Below are 13513 nucleotides of genomic sequence, written 5' to 3'. Positions count from 1 at the left end.
TTACTTCCGTTGGCGTCAGATTTTGGTAATGGATAGGCCCACCCCCGACTATACTCGAGCCTTTCATTTCACTTTCTTTTCGCTTCCTGTTTCTGACGTCATTCTAAATCTTATCAGTGTTTTCCAGTATTTTATCATATTTGTCACCACAATGTGGAAACAATAAGTCACCTTTAATAAATTTTTCAAGATCAATTATATGCTGTAAACTTTCTAGTTCTTTTGTATTGAATTTAATCATAACTTCCATTAAGTTAACACCCCTGCCTGTCGAACAGTTGAAGCAGTTCAAGGTGCTGGGGTGAGTTCGGAAGAAGACCATTTGGAAAGTTCCAAGATCTTAAACCCTCAGGAACCTGTTTGTTCTTAATGCATTCATTTTCAATCAACATATTCCACTATTTAATGGTTTTAGCCTCAAAAAGCTGTAAAGATGTATTAAAGGCATTGTTATTGTTGCTAGCCAAAGGATTTAAGTGGGTTGGGGGATTATTTAACCATGTGGTAATGTTAACAGAAGAACCAACATTACCTTGCATATACCGCTCCCCGTTCCTCACTATCAATATATTGTCCTTTAAAAAAACGCTGCAAAACCGGTGGTGTATTTTGTCTTTGACTGGAACCATCGTTTGAAGCATTATTTGAGGTCTGCAATTGATTGATCCTATCAGTAAGTTGTGAAACTTGCTGTGAAACTTGCTGAATAATTTGGGTCAGGAGTCCAACTTCAGAGGCCACTCCTCCAGGTTGAGCAACCTGTGGAGTCCCACAAGTACCACAGGAACTGGAATGAGGCATAGACAACATAACTCAGAACCAAGACACAAACTGTAAAAATGAAATACCAGTCCTAGTGTTCCAAGTAGAAACCACACTGCTGATAAAAATGTTGAATTTATTCACCAAGTAAATACTTATAAAATTCCTTCAACAGTGGATAAATGTCTGCAACAACAAATTAAGTGCTTTCATCTGACTATAACAAAAGACTTCCTCAGAATCTGTTTGTAACATCAAAAAACATTTAAATACTGTTTAAAAAGCAATCACCTGACCCATCGACTATTCAGCAACTAAGATTAATTGAAATTTTAAAGGGCAATGACGATATTAAAACCCATAGAAATATTTATATATATGTATGTATGGGTTCCTATCACATAGTCAAGCTTATACAAGTTCGAACCTCATATGGTCGAGACCATAAGTTCAAATTTGTAAAAGTTCGAGAATTTCAATGGAAATCTCCATAAGCGAAGATTTCCGTTTTGTTCAATGTGGTGCGATCTCAGAGTTGGTATATTTAAGTAGGGGAGGTGTAGGGGGCGCAGGCAGGCTTACCCCCCCCTGCTTAAAACAGTTTATTTATTTATTTATTTATTTTTATCTATAGTCGAAGTTTTGTAACTTTGAACGTAATGGCTCGAACATTACGTGTTCGAAGTTATGAAACTTCGACTATGTGATATAGACCCTGCATGTGTGTGTGTGTGTGTGTATATATATATATATATATATATATATATATATATATATATATATATATGTATGTATGTATATAATCAAGTTACACAACAACAAATTCTACACAGAGTAAGACCTAAGCTTTAAATAATCATTAAGCCCTGGTGGGCTAAGAGCCTGTAATCTAATTTGCCATTTCAATTCCTTGGCCTCCAATATATCCTGCCATGGACCCCCCCCAAAAAAATGTTTTTGTAGAAGTGAGTGAAATCAGAGATAACTTTGTTTATAAGCCCATTTTGAGAGATGAGACTAACCTGGGACATTTGGATACCCAGCAGTGCTGTGATGACAATTCATTTTTATGTGCATTTATCACTACCTACAGCACCCAACATTCTGATCTAGTTAATATTCTTAGAAAAAAAATGGAATATTTTTCCTGTTTTGAGGGGGTTTTTGAATATATTGGTAAAGAACCAAAGGTGGTTTACAGAAAAGGTAAAACTTCAAAAAATTAATTGGAGCAGGTTGATAATTGTCAGCACAGAAGATTTGGGACTTATAAATGTAGAACATGCTCCCAATGTCCCTATATTAGGGAGAGGAAAGCTTTTAAGGTTAGCAATATTATGCTAAAACCGTTTTTTACTGCAATTGCAACACTAAGGGTATTGTTTATGTGGCTGTGTGCAATGTGCTGGTTTTTATGTGGGCAAGACCCAGAGACATTTTACAGACCGATTTTATGAACATTTATTGGATCGTAGGCATTGCAAGATAAGTAACGCATTGCAAAATATGTCAACCAACAGCCCAGACATCAGTTTTCATTTGTTGGGATTGAAATGGTTGTAAGGAATCTCGGGGGGGATGGCAGGATATATTGGAGGCCAAGGAATTGAAATGGTAAATTAGATTACAGGTTCTTAGCCCCCCAGGTCTTAATGATTAAAATACTGTTAATGCTTAAATAAAGTTTAGGTCTTACTCTGTGTAGATTTTGTTGTGTAACTTGATTTTATATATATATATATATATATATATATATATATATATATATATATGTGTATATATATATATATATATATATATATATATATATATATATATATATATATATATATATATATATATATACACACATGTATATATACATATATATAAATATTTCTGTGGGTTTTAATATGGTCATTGCCCTTTAAAATTTCAATTAATCTTAGTTCCTGAATAGTCAATGGGTCAGGTGATTGCTTTTTAAATATTATTTAAATGTGTGTTTTTTGATGTTACAAACAGATTCTGAGGAAGTCTTTTGTTATAGTCAGACGAAAGCGCTTAATCTGTTGTTGCAGACATTTATCCACTGTTGAAGGAATTTTATAAGTATTTATTTGGTGAATAAACACTTGGACTGATATTTCGTTCAAACTCGTTCTACTAGGTAGTTGCCTCTTATAGGTTCATAGGTAGGTACTAGGCTATCTGCCCGAAGGCATTTATAAGCCTAGCCAGAATGTGTTGGCTTTTGCCACCCCCTTAGATTAGTTCCCTGTGCCTCTGTCCAGCAGAGTCACTGAAGTGATCCCCAGGGTAAACTTTCTGTTTCCCATCCACTCGTCAAAGTTTCTCTTGAAGAGTGTTAGCGAGGAGCTCTGCCTAATGTAGCTTGGAATCTTGTTACAAAGCATGGGAAGTCTCTGGGACAGGAATCTGTCCCTCCAGCACGTCCTATTTATTGTTGTGGTGAGGTTTAGATCCCTAGAGCATGTGGCTCGAGGGGATAAGGTTTTCTTTAGGTGGAGCATGTCCATCAATTTTGGGTTGGACATGGCCTTGTATGTCAGGCAGACATCACCTCTGAGTAGGCGGTATGCAACCAAGTACAGCTGGACTTTCTTCAGTCTAGCTGCATAGGGCATCTGTTTGAGGCCAGTGATCCTCTTGGTGAGGTAGTTCTGTTTCTGTAGCTTTTTTAAGGATCTTGATGATAGATCCATTCTGGAGGCTGCTACTTGGTCTGCTGTGCATAATTTACAAAACACTTATAAGTCAAGATTCTTTTCCAAGAGCCAGAGCAGGTTTTGCAAGGTCTATTCACTTTTTGAGAGTTCCACAGTTCCTTCTTCCTCCCATTCTTTAAAATAGCTTTAGTACTTTTCCTAGAGTAAGGAATGCTGTTGCACTTATTTAAGAAGGGCATAATGCAGTTGCGGCAGAACGTACTATAACAGTCAATATCCTTCTTATCTTGTTGCGGTATTCTGTCCCTTCCTCCTTCCCTCTTGCAGAGGTAACTTCTTTTCTTTTTTTCTGGTTGTACATGTACCATGCTCTTTTATTCCTCTTCTACCACTCCTTTTCTTTTGGGCAATTCACTTATTAGAGTTGTGCACTCAGATGTAAGACATTCCTCTAGTGTATGGCGCATGGAAGGGTCCAGGATTTGGTATTCTGACCATCTACAGGATATCCTTATAGTAAGGAATACTGCAGCAGTGATAAGTAGGACATCTACTGCTATGGTAAGTTCTTACTTTACTTTTCATGAAGTAGCAAAAAGTATTTTAAGAACTAAGACAACACAGGAATGGAGAATGGAGATTTTATCTATAGGGATGACGAAGTATGGGTATAGAAAAGAGCCAAGAAGGAGATGGAATTTACTGGTGAAAATTAGCAAAGGAACCAAGGTATTGGTAGCAAAAAGCTAGAGGGGGAAAAATAATAGTGAAATGAGGCCATGCAGAAGTTTGGACTGCAGGTTAGAGACTGCCTTCCCTACCAGGGATTGATAACAGAGTATAGGCAAAGAGAGGCATAGAGAAGTGCTAAGTGAAAGACCAGTTCTTGTAGAGTTTTTAGTTGAGTCTAAAACAGAAGCTGGTGTTAAAGGGATAATTAGTGGGGTAGAGCTCCTGAGAGCACCCCAGCACTATCAGGTTATACCTCATATCATGCGTTCCGGCCCCAAAATCCGGACTATCCATATTCATAAAGGATACCCACAACTCCAGGTTAGTCATCGGAGACCATCCAGGTGCAATTGACCATAGGTAAAACTGCCCTACAGTTTGTAACATGCTACAGACCACCTTCTCAAACTCAGGAAACCCACACAGCCTTCCTGAAGACACTGGAGAGTATGAATGTCTCTCCAAACACCATCATATTGGGTGACTTCAACAAACATAGACTGGGAACATTACTCAAGCCCCAACATCCTAGCCCAAAGGTTCCTGGAGTTCATAAACTCAAATGCTATGGAACAACTAGTCACCATTCCCACAAGAGGAGAAAATATACTAGACCTGATCATCACAAACATGGGGACAAAATGTTCCACACCGAAGTATATCCCTCATTGGTGAGATCAGACCATAAATTAATCTCACTGGAGATCCACATCCACCCCCAGCAAAAGACCACAGTGAAGAACTTCTCAAAAGCAAACTTCACACTTCTTAAGACTGGAGTGGTATCCTTCAAGGCCCCGAGCCATTGGAAACCACAACCCACGTTGCTGAAACCCTTACAAATGCCTTCTACCAGCACCTCCAGGAATGTATGGATCAAGCAGTCCCTAATAAAATCAAGACCCTTTCCACCAAGGTCTGGTGGACCCCAGCCATAAACAAACTCTACAACAAGAAGAAAGCTACTACATGACAGAGCAAAATCCCTAAAAGGGAAGGCATCTCTGATCAATACTAGCAAAAAACTACGATCACTCATAAAATCATCCAAGGCCAACTTTGAGAGAAAAATCGCTAATGACACAAAAGACAATCATAAGGCCTACTTTAGCTATGTTAGAAACCTGGGTGGAAACTCCCAGATATGCTCAGAATTAGTCCAAAATGATAAAAAATCACTGAACCCACAGACATTGCCAACATACTGGCAGACAGGTTCAGTGCAAATTTCCCTCCCCCAAAAGGAGAAATATCTATCCCACCAGAGTCTAGCCTCCCAAACATCTCAGATGCCCAGGTGAGCAAAACACAGCATCAATGGGAAACTCAATGAGGAACTAAACCCACACATAAGGCTGCTGTTTAATCTTAGCCTTACTACAGGATACATACCCAAAGAATGGCGCGGGCAACTGTGGTCCACACCCACAAAGGGCGGTGCTTCTTCTGGACCCTGGAAACCGCCCCCCAAGCTTGACGAGCCTGGTCTGCAAAGCTATGGAGAGGATCATAATGGAACTCATAAATAAAGACATTGGGGACCTACAGACACTGGATCCAGATCCTGCCTCTTGAACTAAAACAGTCACTAAGGCCATTGATGAGGGTAAGGCAGTTCACACAGCCTACCTTGACACACAATACCGGCATCATAGAAAAGCTCACCAGCTTAGATGTAAACCCATATGTCACAAGATGGGTTGCAAACTGGCTCAAGGACAGAACACACAGGGTTAGAGTTGCTGGTGCCATGTCAGACTGGTGTCCCACAGGCTCAGTCCTGGGCCCCTCTTGTTCGGCATTTATTTTTCTGAAGTGCAGGCAAACATAGGGAGATTGTGGCTGACAAAATTTGCAGATGACTGCAAACTGGGCACCATAATTGACACTCCATCAGACACAGACATCCTCCAGAGAGGTCTCATAGAAATGGATAACTGGTGCGAGAGCCATGGCCTTAAGCTAAATGCCAAAAATGTGGGAAAAACAAGGTAACCCCTAATTACCACATAGGTGGTAATCCATTAAACATGGAAGAAGTTATCAGGGACCTGGGGACCCAAGTTTAACCTCTCTTTGACACTCACATTGCCAAAGTGGTTAGGAAGACCTTCTACATTGCCCACCTGATCATGAAGGGATTCACATCCAGATCAGGAGAGGTCATTGTACCCCTGTACTCTTCACTTATCAGACCAATGATTGAGTACAACGCGACACCTGCAGCAGTTGGAAAGACCCCAAAAGTTCCTCACCAAAAGGTTACTCAAACATATATCATACGATGCCCGACTGAAGAAACTCCAGCTCTATTCTGCTCAGAGGTGATCTAATTAATGGACATGCTCCACCTCAAAATCAACACGGATATAAATAGGGCGTGCTGGAGGGACAGATTAATCACCCAGAGACTCCCTACACTATGGAACAGAATCCCAGTCCATGTGAGGCAGACCCCCTCACTGACTCTGTTCAAGAGAAATCTAGTGGATGGGAGAGGAATCATCTCTGTATCACTGCTGGACAGAGGCACAGCAAACTAATGGGTTTAGTATTCTCATCCTGGGGGTGGTGAGCACACACACACTCTGGCTAGGCTTATAAATGCCCTAGGGCAGATAGCCTAGTATGAACCTATGAACCTATATAAAATATTGCATGATAACTATAAGAATCAATTCGAGGAAGTTAGAAATGGAAATAGACAATGGAAAGACAATTTACAATGGAACAACACAACAGGAGGCCATCCATATGGCTCCCAAGTATACAACAAAGTCCAAAATGTTTAGGATTTTTGCTTAGAAGTGTTTGCATAGGTATTTTTATATCCCAAAAAGATGTCTGAGAATTTTTCCTCGGGTCTAAAGCAAATGCTGGAGGTGTGGTGGGGAGAGGTAATTGGGAGCATATTTTTGCGGAATGTAATGAATTGGAAGATTTTAAAAATTCCTTACAGGATACTTTGTCAAAATGTTGGGAGAGCACGTGGTTGTGTCTAAGGAAGTGATTCTTTTAGCTGGGATACAGAATCAGAATTGCCAGACATAGTAAGGCCTTACTGAGTTTAATATTACCTGCCAGCAAAGCAGTTACTTGAAAATGGAAATCAAAATCTAAAGCAATTGTAATTGAAGTACTGATTGGTTTAAAGGAGATTAAATAACTGGTGGACAAATCTTTAGAATATGGAAGCAGCAAATTACAATTATTATTGCAATAATTTGTGGGAAAAATAGATGCATAATGTCAGGAGGTGGAGTGAGGATTAAGGGAAGGCAGAAATTGAGCAATTTATGTAATGTTGGAGTTAGTGATGGTTAGTAAATAAAACCATACATATAATGCATGAAAATAATGCAACATGTTGTGATTAATGTATGTGTAACTATCTTAATGTTTAAATTGGGAACATTTAATAAAACTGTGCAAAAAAAGATGTTAGGTTTCTAACTCCGGTGGGCATTTTTCCACATTACCTCATTCAGAAGGTTTTAATATTATTAATTTTATTAGCATTGTTTTGGTGCAGTGTATTTGGCCCTTTTTAGAGAAAGAAGAGTTAGTAGCATTGTCTTAAAAGGTGTGCCCCAAAATTCCATTTTTATTACCACTTCGCTGTCTTCATTAACAGATGTTCCGTCAAATATTCACAAGTACTATTCGTCCTGAACAAAGACAATACTGCTGTCTGTAGATATAGCTCCTCACCCACCATTGTTAAAAAACTAGAAAGCTGCTCTCCCCTGCTTTCCAGTTGGCTACTGAAAATGCACCTGCTACTAAACATAAATAAAACAAACGCTATGATATTTGAAACCCACCAAAAGTTCATATCAGTATCTCCCAACTGTCACACCCTATGTAATTAATAACTGTGATTATGTAAATACTACAGGCTACTTTCAGTGTCTAGGTGCTTAGCCTGACCATCATCATGTAGATGTTCAGCATCACATTAATATAGCAAGGGACCCTCCAAAAACACCACTACCTGACTTTCCCCAAAGCAAAATACTACCTATAAAACGTGCAGTCACATTTACTTACTGGGCTATTTTGTTTTCAAACTGTTAAAACTGGAGTCCTCCTCATTCCTTGCTGGCTGCCAAATATCCAGATCCTCAGTGTGTCAGCTTAGATCAGTTCCAGCCTCAGCACCTTCATTCCAGCCATACACCAAACTAAGTATAACAGACAATTGCTTCTATTTGATTCCTCCAGAGCTTTGAGAATGTCTTCCCTCCAGCCTATAAATAATTCTGGTGTACACCGAATTCAGATTTAAATTTAGAAAAGAATTATATTATAAAAGATGGAAAGTGCGCATTTTTCTACACCCCCAAAATTGGCTAACCTCCATTTTCCAAACCACGCCAACATTATGGCATGTCTTTAAAGTATCTTAAAAGAACATAATATACAATTGTACTGTAGTATCCCTTTCTGGAAATCACCTCTCTGTTTTTTTCTTCTCTCTCTTGTTTTCTTCTAAATTGTTTTGTAAATGCCACTTCAGTACACTATACTGTTACATGTTGTTAATCATGGGTATTTAGCAACACATACCTGAGCTTATGAACACATTACTAAGATTCATTCTAAAACTCTTGTGATTTTATTTAGTGGCTAAAGTGCTTTGTGAAACTTGTCAATAAACCTCCTCCCCATTCTTCGTATGGATTTGTGTAATCGCTGTGATCAACAATTCAAATGCTGAGTAATTTTTCTGCTCATTGTGTGCATTGTATTACCTCTGTGCATGTCAGATGTTCAGATATTATGTATTCCATGAGCTAGCAGTAAAATGGCCCAGTTGTATTAGTGCTGTACCCCAGAAAACAAATTTAAATGAATTAATTAAATGACTAATTAACTAGCCATGGAAACTTGGAATTGTTCAGGGGAGATGATGATGAATTTCTGGTGGCCTTCTTTCACAGGACTGGCTACTGCAAAGTCAGCCAGGCATGCAGGTTGGTACTTGACTGGCTACAAAGATTCTTATAGCATGTTGGGCCCCACCATGGACGCCTTGATTTGATATTTGTGCCCACTGAATTTGCCTGACTAAATTGCACATGGGGGGAGTGGGAGTCTTACTCAAAAGTGCAAGTTAAACAGCATTTGCAAGTAATCTTCTGTTCTGCTCTTCTGTCTGAGGTCTGACATTAGGCCAGATTCATAAAGGTTACCACAAAGTGTATACTATGTCTGCACTTGGTGTAACTTTTGTGAGTGAATAGATAGCAAAAACATTGTGATAATGCTGTTCTTGAATTCCAAAAGTGTACACTTTGTGGTAACATTTATGAATTTGTCCTGTTATCTTCCTGAGGTAGCCGTGATTCACTCCCCCCAAGATATGCACACACACACACACACACACACACACACACACACACACACACACACACACACACACTTGATTTGGCTTCTGGAAAGTTTACTGAAATTCATAATTAGATTCTGGCTGTGCTCCTTTTGCATCGGATATTAACAAGATTTCATTTCTGTTTTGTTTCTTAAATAGCTAGCCAGGATGTACATAACCATTCACATGTTTAATACTGCAAGTGAAATTCTTGATGAGCTGTCACCAAATGAAAAAGGGTATCCTGAGACAGTCTTCAGACCGAACAGAGCATGGACCAAATTTGCAGCCTCAGTGATAGTTGCTGCAATGAAGAATCTTTGTTTTCCTAGAGTGTTGAGACCCCAGAGTTTGTTTTAAGTACAGTGTGTAGGGATTGCAGTCTTCTGCAAGAATGAAGGGTATCTCTTAAAAAAAGTCAGTGTTTGTGAATTTGGCCTGTGTTGCATTTGGTCTTGAGGCTTGAGCAAAATGACCTCTATCCACCTTCATGGACAGTCCTGTACAGCAGCAGTGAAAAAATCTGATATGGAGTGTTGCTATATGGTGTAGGGCATTTATTCTGCATGACACAGTAGTTTAAGATCTCTTTGAAAATGTATTTACTTTTTCACCAACTGTTTAATCGTGTTTTCAGAGACCTTTTCTTATACTGAGTTAGACCTACACTGTGCTTGTTCAAATATGTTATCCTTTTGTATTTGGCAAGTGCAGAGCAGCTTTTACTATTTTGTATTCAAGAAAGGAAAGAAAATAATTAAATACTGAATGTTAAATGGCAGAATCTTTAGGACTTTGATTTTGGATCTGTCAAGCATTGAGCAAAAAGACAGCAAACTTGCAAGGTTATTGACTATAGTTGCTCTTGCTGTGCTTCTGTATGTATGGCTCCATCCTGTTAAATGCACTTTCTTTTATAAATTTGAACAGACCCAATGAAGTGCTTGTCAATTCTACTGTACTGCACATTCTCTGTGGATTTGGCGGATCATCCCATTGGCCCGTGGCCAGAAAGTTGAGCTCTGGTTGTCTTTTTGTCTAGTTTACATATTTTTCCTCCATGTAAGAACTACTTTCTTTAGACAAACTGATATGCTGCAGCTTTTGATTTAGCTTTGGTGGTCAGAACTTAACAGTTTCTTTTTCTTTGCAGGAATGGTTACCCAGATTCCAGCTATCTCAGAAACGTTTGTGACGCTCTGAAGAACTTGGGTTTGGAGTGAATGAGCAGAGCATTTAGTGTACAACAGTCTTCTGCTGAGTTTCTTTCGTGGCACTCTGAAGCCCTCTGACACAGACAGATCTTTGCTGCTGCAGGGGACAATACCAGCCACTGCAGTTTTAAATCCTGTTTTGTTAATTACTATGGATTGTTCCTGCACTTTCAGTATGTTTTTGCCATGATAAAAAAAGGAACTGATTCTAGTCTGTAACAAAACTGTTGGAATGAATGTTTAACATGTTGTCTTCTGACAATGAAGGCTTGCCTTCTTTACTGAACAACTTAAGATTCTAGTATACTAATTTCTGCCTCTCTCTCTCTTGTGGTACTTGTGGTTATCTTTATACAGATGTGTGCTTCCAGTGAAAATGAAAGCTGGTTTATTAAAAGGGGCATTATATGAAAGTATATATTCGGAACAGCATGTATTTTAATTGCACATCACGCACGAGGATGAAAGATTTTAAATTATAAATCATTTCAGCAAGCTGGGTTTTGTATTAGCATTGGTTTGTTTTATATACAGATTTTTCCCTAACTGGCATTTTCATTTTCCAGTGAAATTCACACCACTGCCCTAGTTCATGGAATTTAACGTCTTTGAGTATAATATCTAAAGATATGGAAAACGAAGAAAGGTTATATTGGCAGCTTTTCCCAATGTATATTTACAGGTTGCACACATAGTATTGTGGTATTTATGGTATACCGCTGGTTTCAGAAGTAATACAGTTAGTGAAATATTGTTCCAGCTACAGCACCAGTGCTATAGTATTCTGAATTAAGTCCTCGGTTTATTTCTGCAAACAAATTACTTGAAAATTCTCTGCACTCAGTATGACATTGTTTATAAAGCTTGTGGTAGGGATCTGGCCAGATGTAGCTACCCTGAAAGTAGTCATTCCCCTTTTGCAAAATTTGCTTAGACTGAGTATTTCATGGGTTAGCTTGTCCACATAATGAAAGTTTTGGTGCTTGCTTGACTTCTCTAAAAATAAAAAAATAAGTAATCAGGAATGCTAGATCCGTACTACAAAGTTTGTACTTCAGTACTGAAAATGAACTTGATCAAGTCAGTGGCTGTAAAATTGCTCAATAGAGAATAAGATACTTGGGGTAGTAGTAAAGGAGTCCACTTTGAAGAATGAAGTATTACTGGATGAGTACTGCAGACTTCAATACTGGCTTCTTTCTTTTTATTTTATCTATAGGGTGCATCAAAGACATTTGGAGGGAAAAGTTCCTACATGTGGCACACACATTTTGATGCCATGTAATATACAGGGGGTGCCGAAAGGATAACAAGGAAGTTGATAAGGTTGCAGAAGGATTTGAAATATGGCTTCATTGGCTTCGGAGCGTTGAACTTTAAAGAAGTCCACAGCAGATGAACTGTAATAGCAGTAAAATGTAGAAAGGGGCTAGGTTGATCCCATTGGATAACTTCGAGGTAACCAAGCACTCTGAGAAGGCAGCAAAGGTGTGTGAGCATACAAAGATAGGCAGCAAAGGTGTGTGAGCATACAAAGATGCATAAGGAAAACCTAAGTAGCTGGAAGTATTAAACACAGATTGTTTATGCCACCATATCCATATGCAGTATACATTTATGCAAACTACTACTTTACAAGGTCACAGAATATGACAGTTTAGAGCAGGACAAAAATATGGAAAGTCTATATCAAGACCCATCTGAAAAAAAGAAGAGTAAAAAGGAAGTAAATATAGTTATCCTCATTTCAAAGACCTCACAGCTGTCACTGAGGCCCAGTATAGTAGACGTTGTCAAAAAAGTAGTGTGTGATGAAGACTCAACTTGATATTAGACAATGGAAATGTATGGATAGAATGAGAACAGACTTGTCTTAGAGAGAGGGCAATGAATGTGTTAAATAAACTTCCCAAGACGTTATGTTACTAAATCACCTGGCAAACAGCATCTGAGAACACTTCTCAGGGCACGTGCAGAGTTTGAATTTATTACATGATTTTGATAACTGCTGTTGCTATTTTGTGAATGCTGGATGGAGTCAAACCTCCTTTCTCAAAACCTTGATGGGAGTTTGACTTTATGAATTAATTTTGCCTTATTTGATAGTTGTCAATTCAAGTTATTGTATGTTATGTTAATGTCTGTTCATCATCTTCATTTTATATAGACTGTGGCTTTGAGTTATGTCTGACAATGTTCTACTGGACCAAACCAATTACTAAATTAACAAGTGAATGCACAAGTAATAATAATATGGCTCAGGAATGGAAAGAACAGGTGTAATAAAGTTATAGGTGTGGATGTTGAGCATTAGATATACACTGATTTAGATATGCATCCTCTCCTGTGTGGAGAGCAAAAGGCAGACTGGACAGACAAGTAATTCTTCCTCTGTCATCAGTTTTGTGCTCTCTTTCAGCACTTAGTGGAGTGAAAACTAGATTTCCAGGTGAAAAATACTAGTATTCAAGCAAAAAAAAAAAAAAAAACGGAAGAACCTTTCAACAGAATTCATGGTAGTAGCACAGTTTAAGGAAATAAGGGTAGACTTTCTGAAGCTGGAGATTGGAAATGATTTAGTCCACTGAATATCTAGAATGAGATGGTGATAGTAAAGCCTGCAAAGTGATTGTTGTGATACAGATTCAGTAAGACAGATCTTGTGAAACAGAGACACCCTCTGAGTATTAGAAAGGTAGGAATGCGATAACTGAGTTTATTGGCAGATGATACTTTTCTACTTCACTTAGTGGTTGACAGCT

At 38.5% G+C, this 13513-nt stretch overlaps 1 protein-coding gene across 3 annotated transcripts in view; it reads left to right on the top strand.

The window, feature by feature from the left end:
- The window catches only part of LOC122787763, a 580606-nt gene extending 567385 nt beyond the window's left edge, over positions 1-13221 (top strand). For 2 of the 3 annotated variants that reach the window (XM_044054660.1, XM_044054661.1), the window contains exon 6: positions 10691-13221. In XM_044054660.1, the coding sequence (XP_043910595.1) occupies positions 10691-10760 (70 nt within the window). In that variant the 3' untranslated portion in view covers positions 10761-13221. The remainder of the gene's footprint in view (positions 1-10690) is intronic. The other variant, XR_006362597.1, reaches the window with a different exon arrangement.
- Positions 13222-13513: the final 292 nt, after the last annotated feature.

This window comes from Protopterus annectens, chromosome 13.part0 (assembly GCF_019279795.1).
Source record: "Protopterus annectens isolate FY-2018-M chromosome 13.part0, PAN1.0, whole genome shotgun sequence".
Classification (NCBI taxonomy): domain Eukaryota; kingdom Metazoa; phylum Chordata; order Ceratodontiformes; family Protopteridae; genus Protopterus; species Protopterus annectens.
This window is presented reverse-complemented; position numbering and strand designations above follow the sequence as displayed.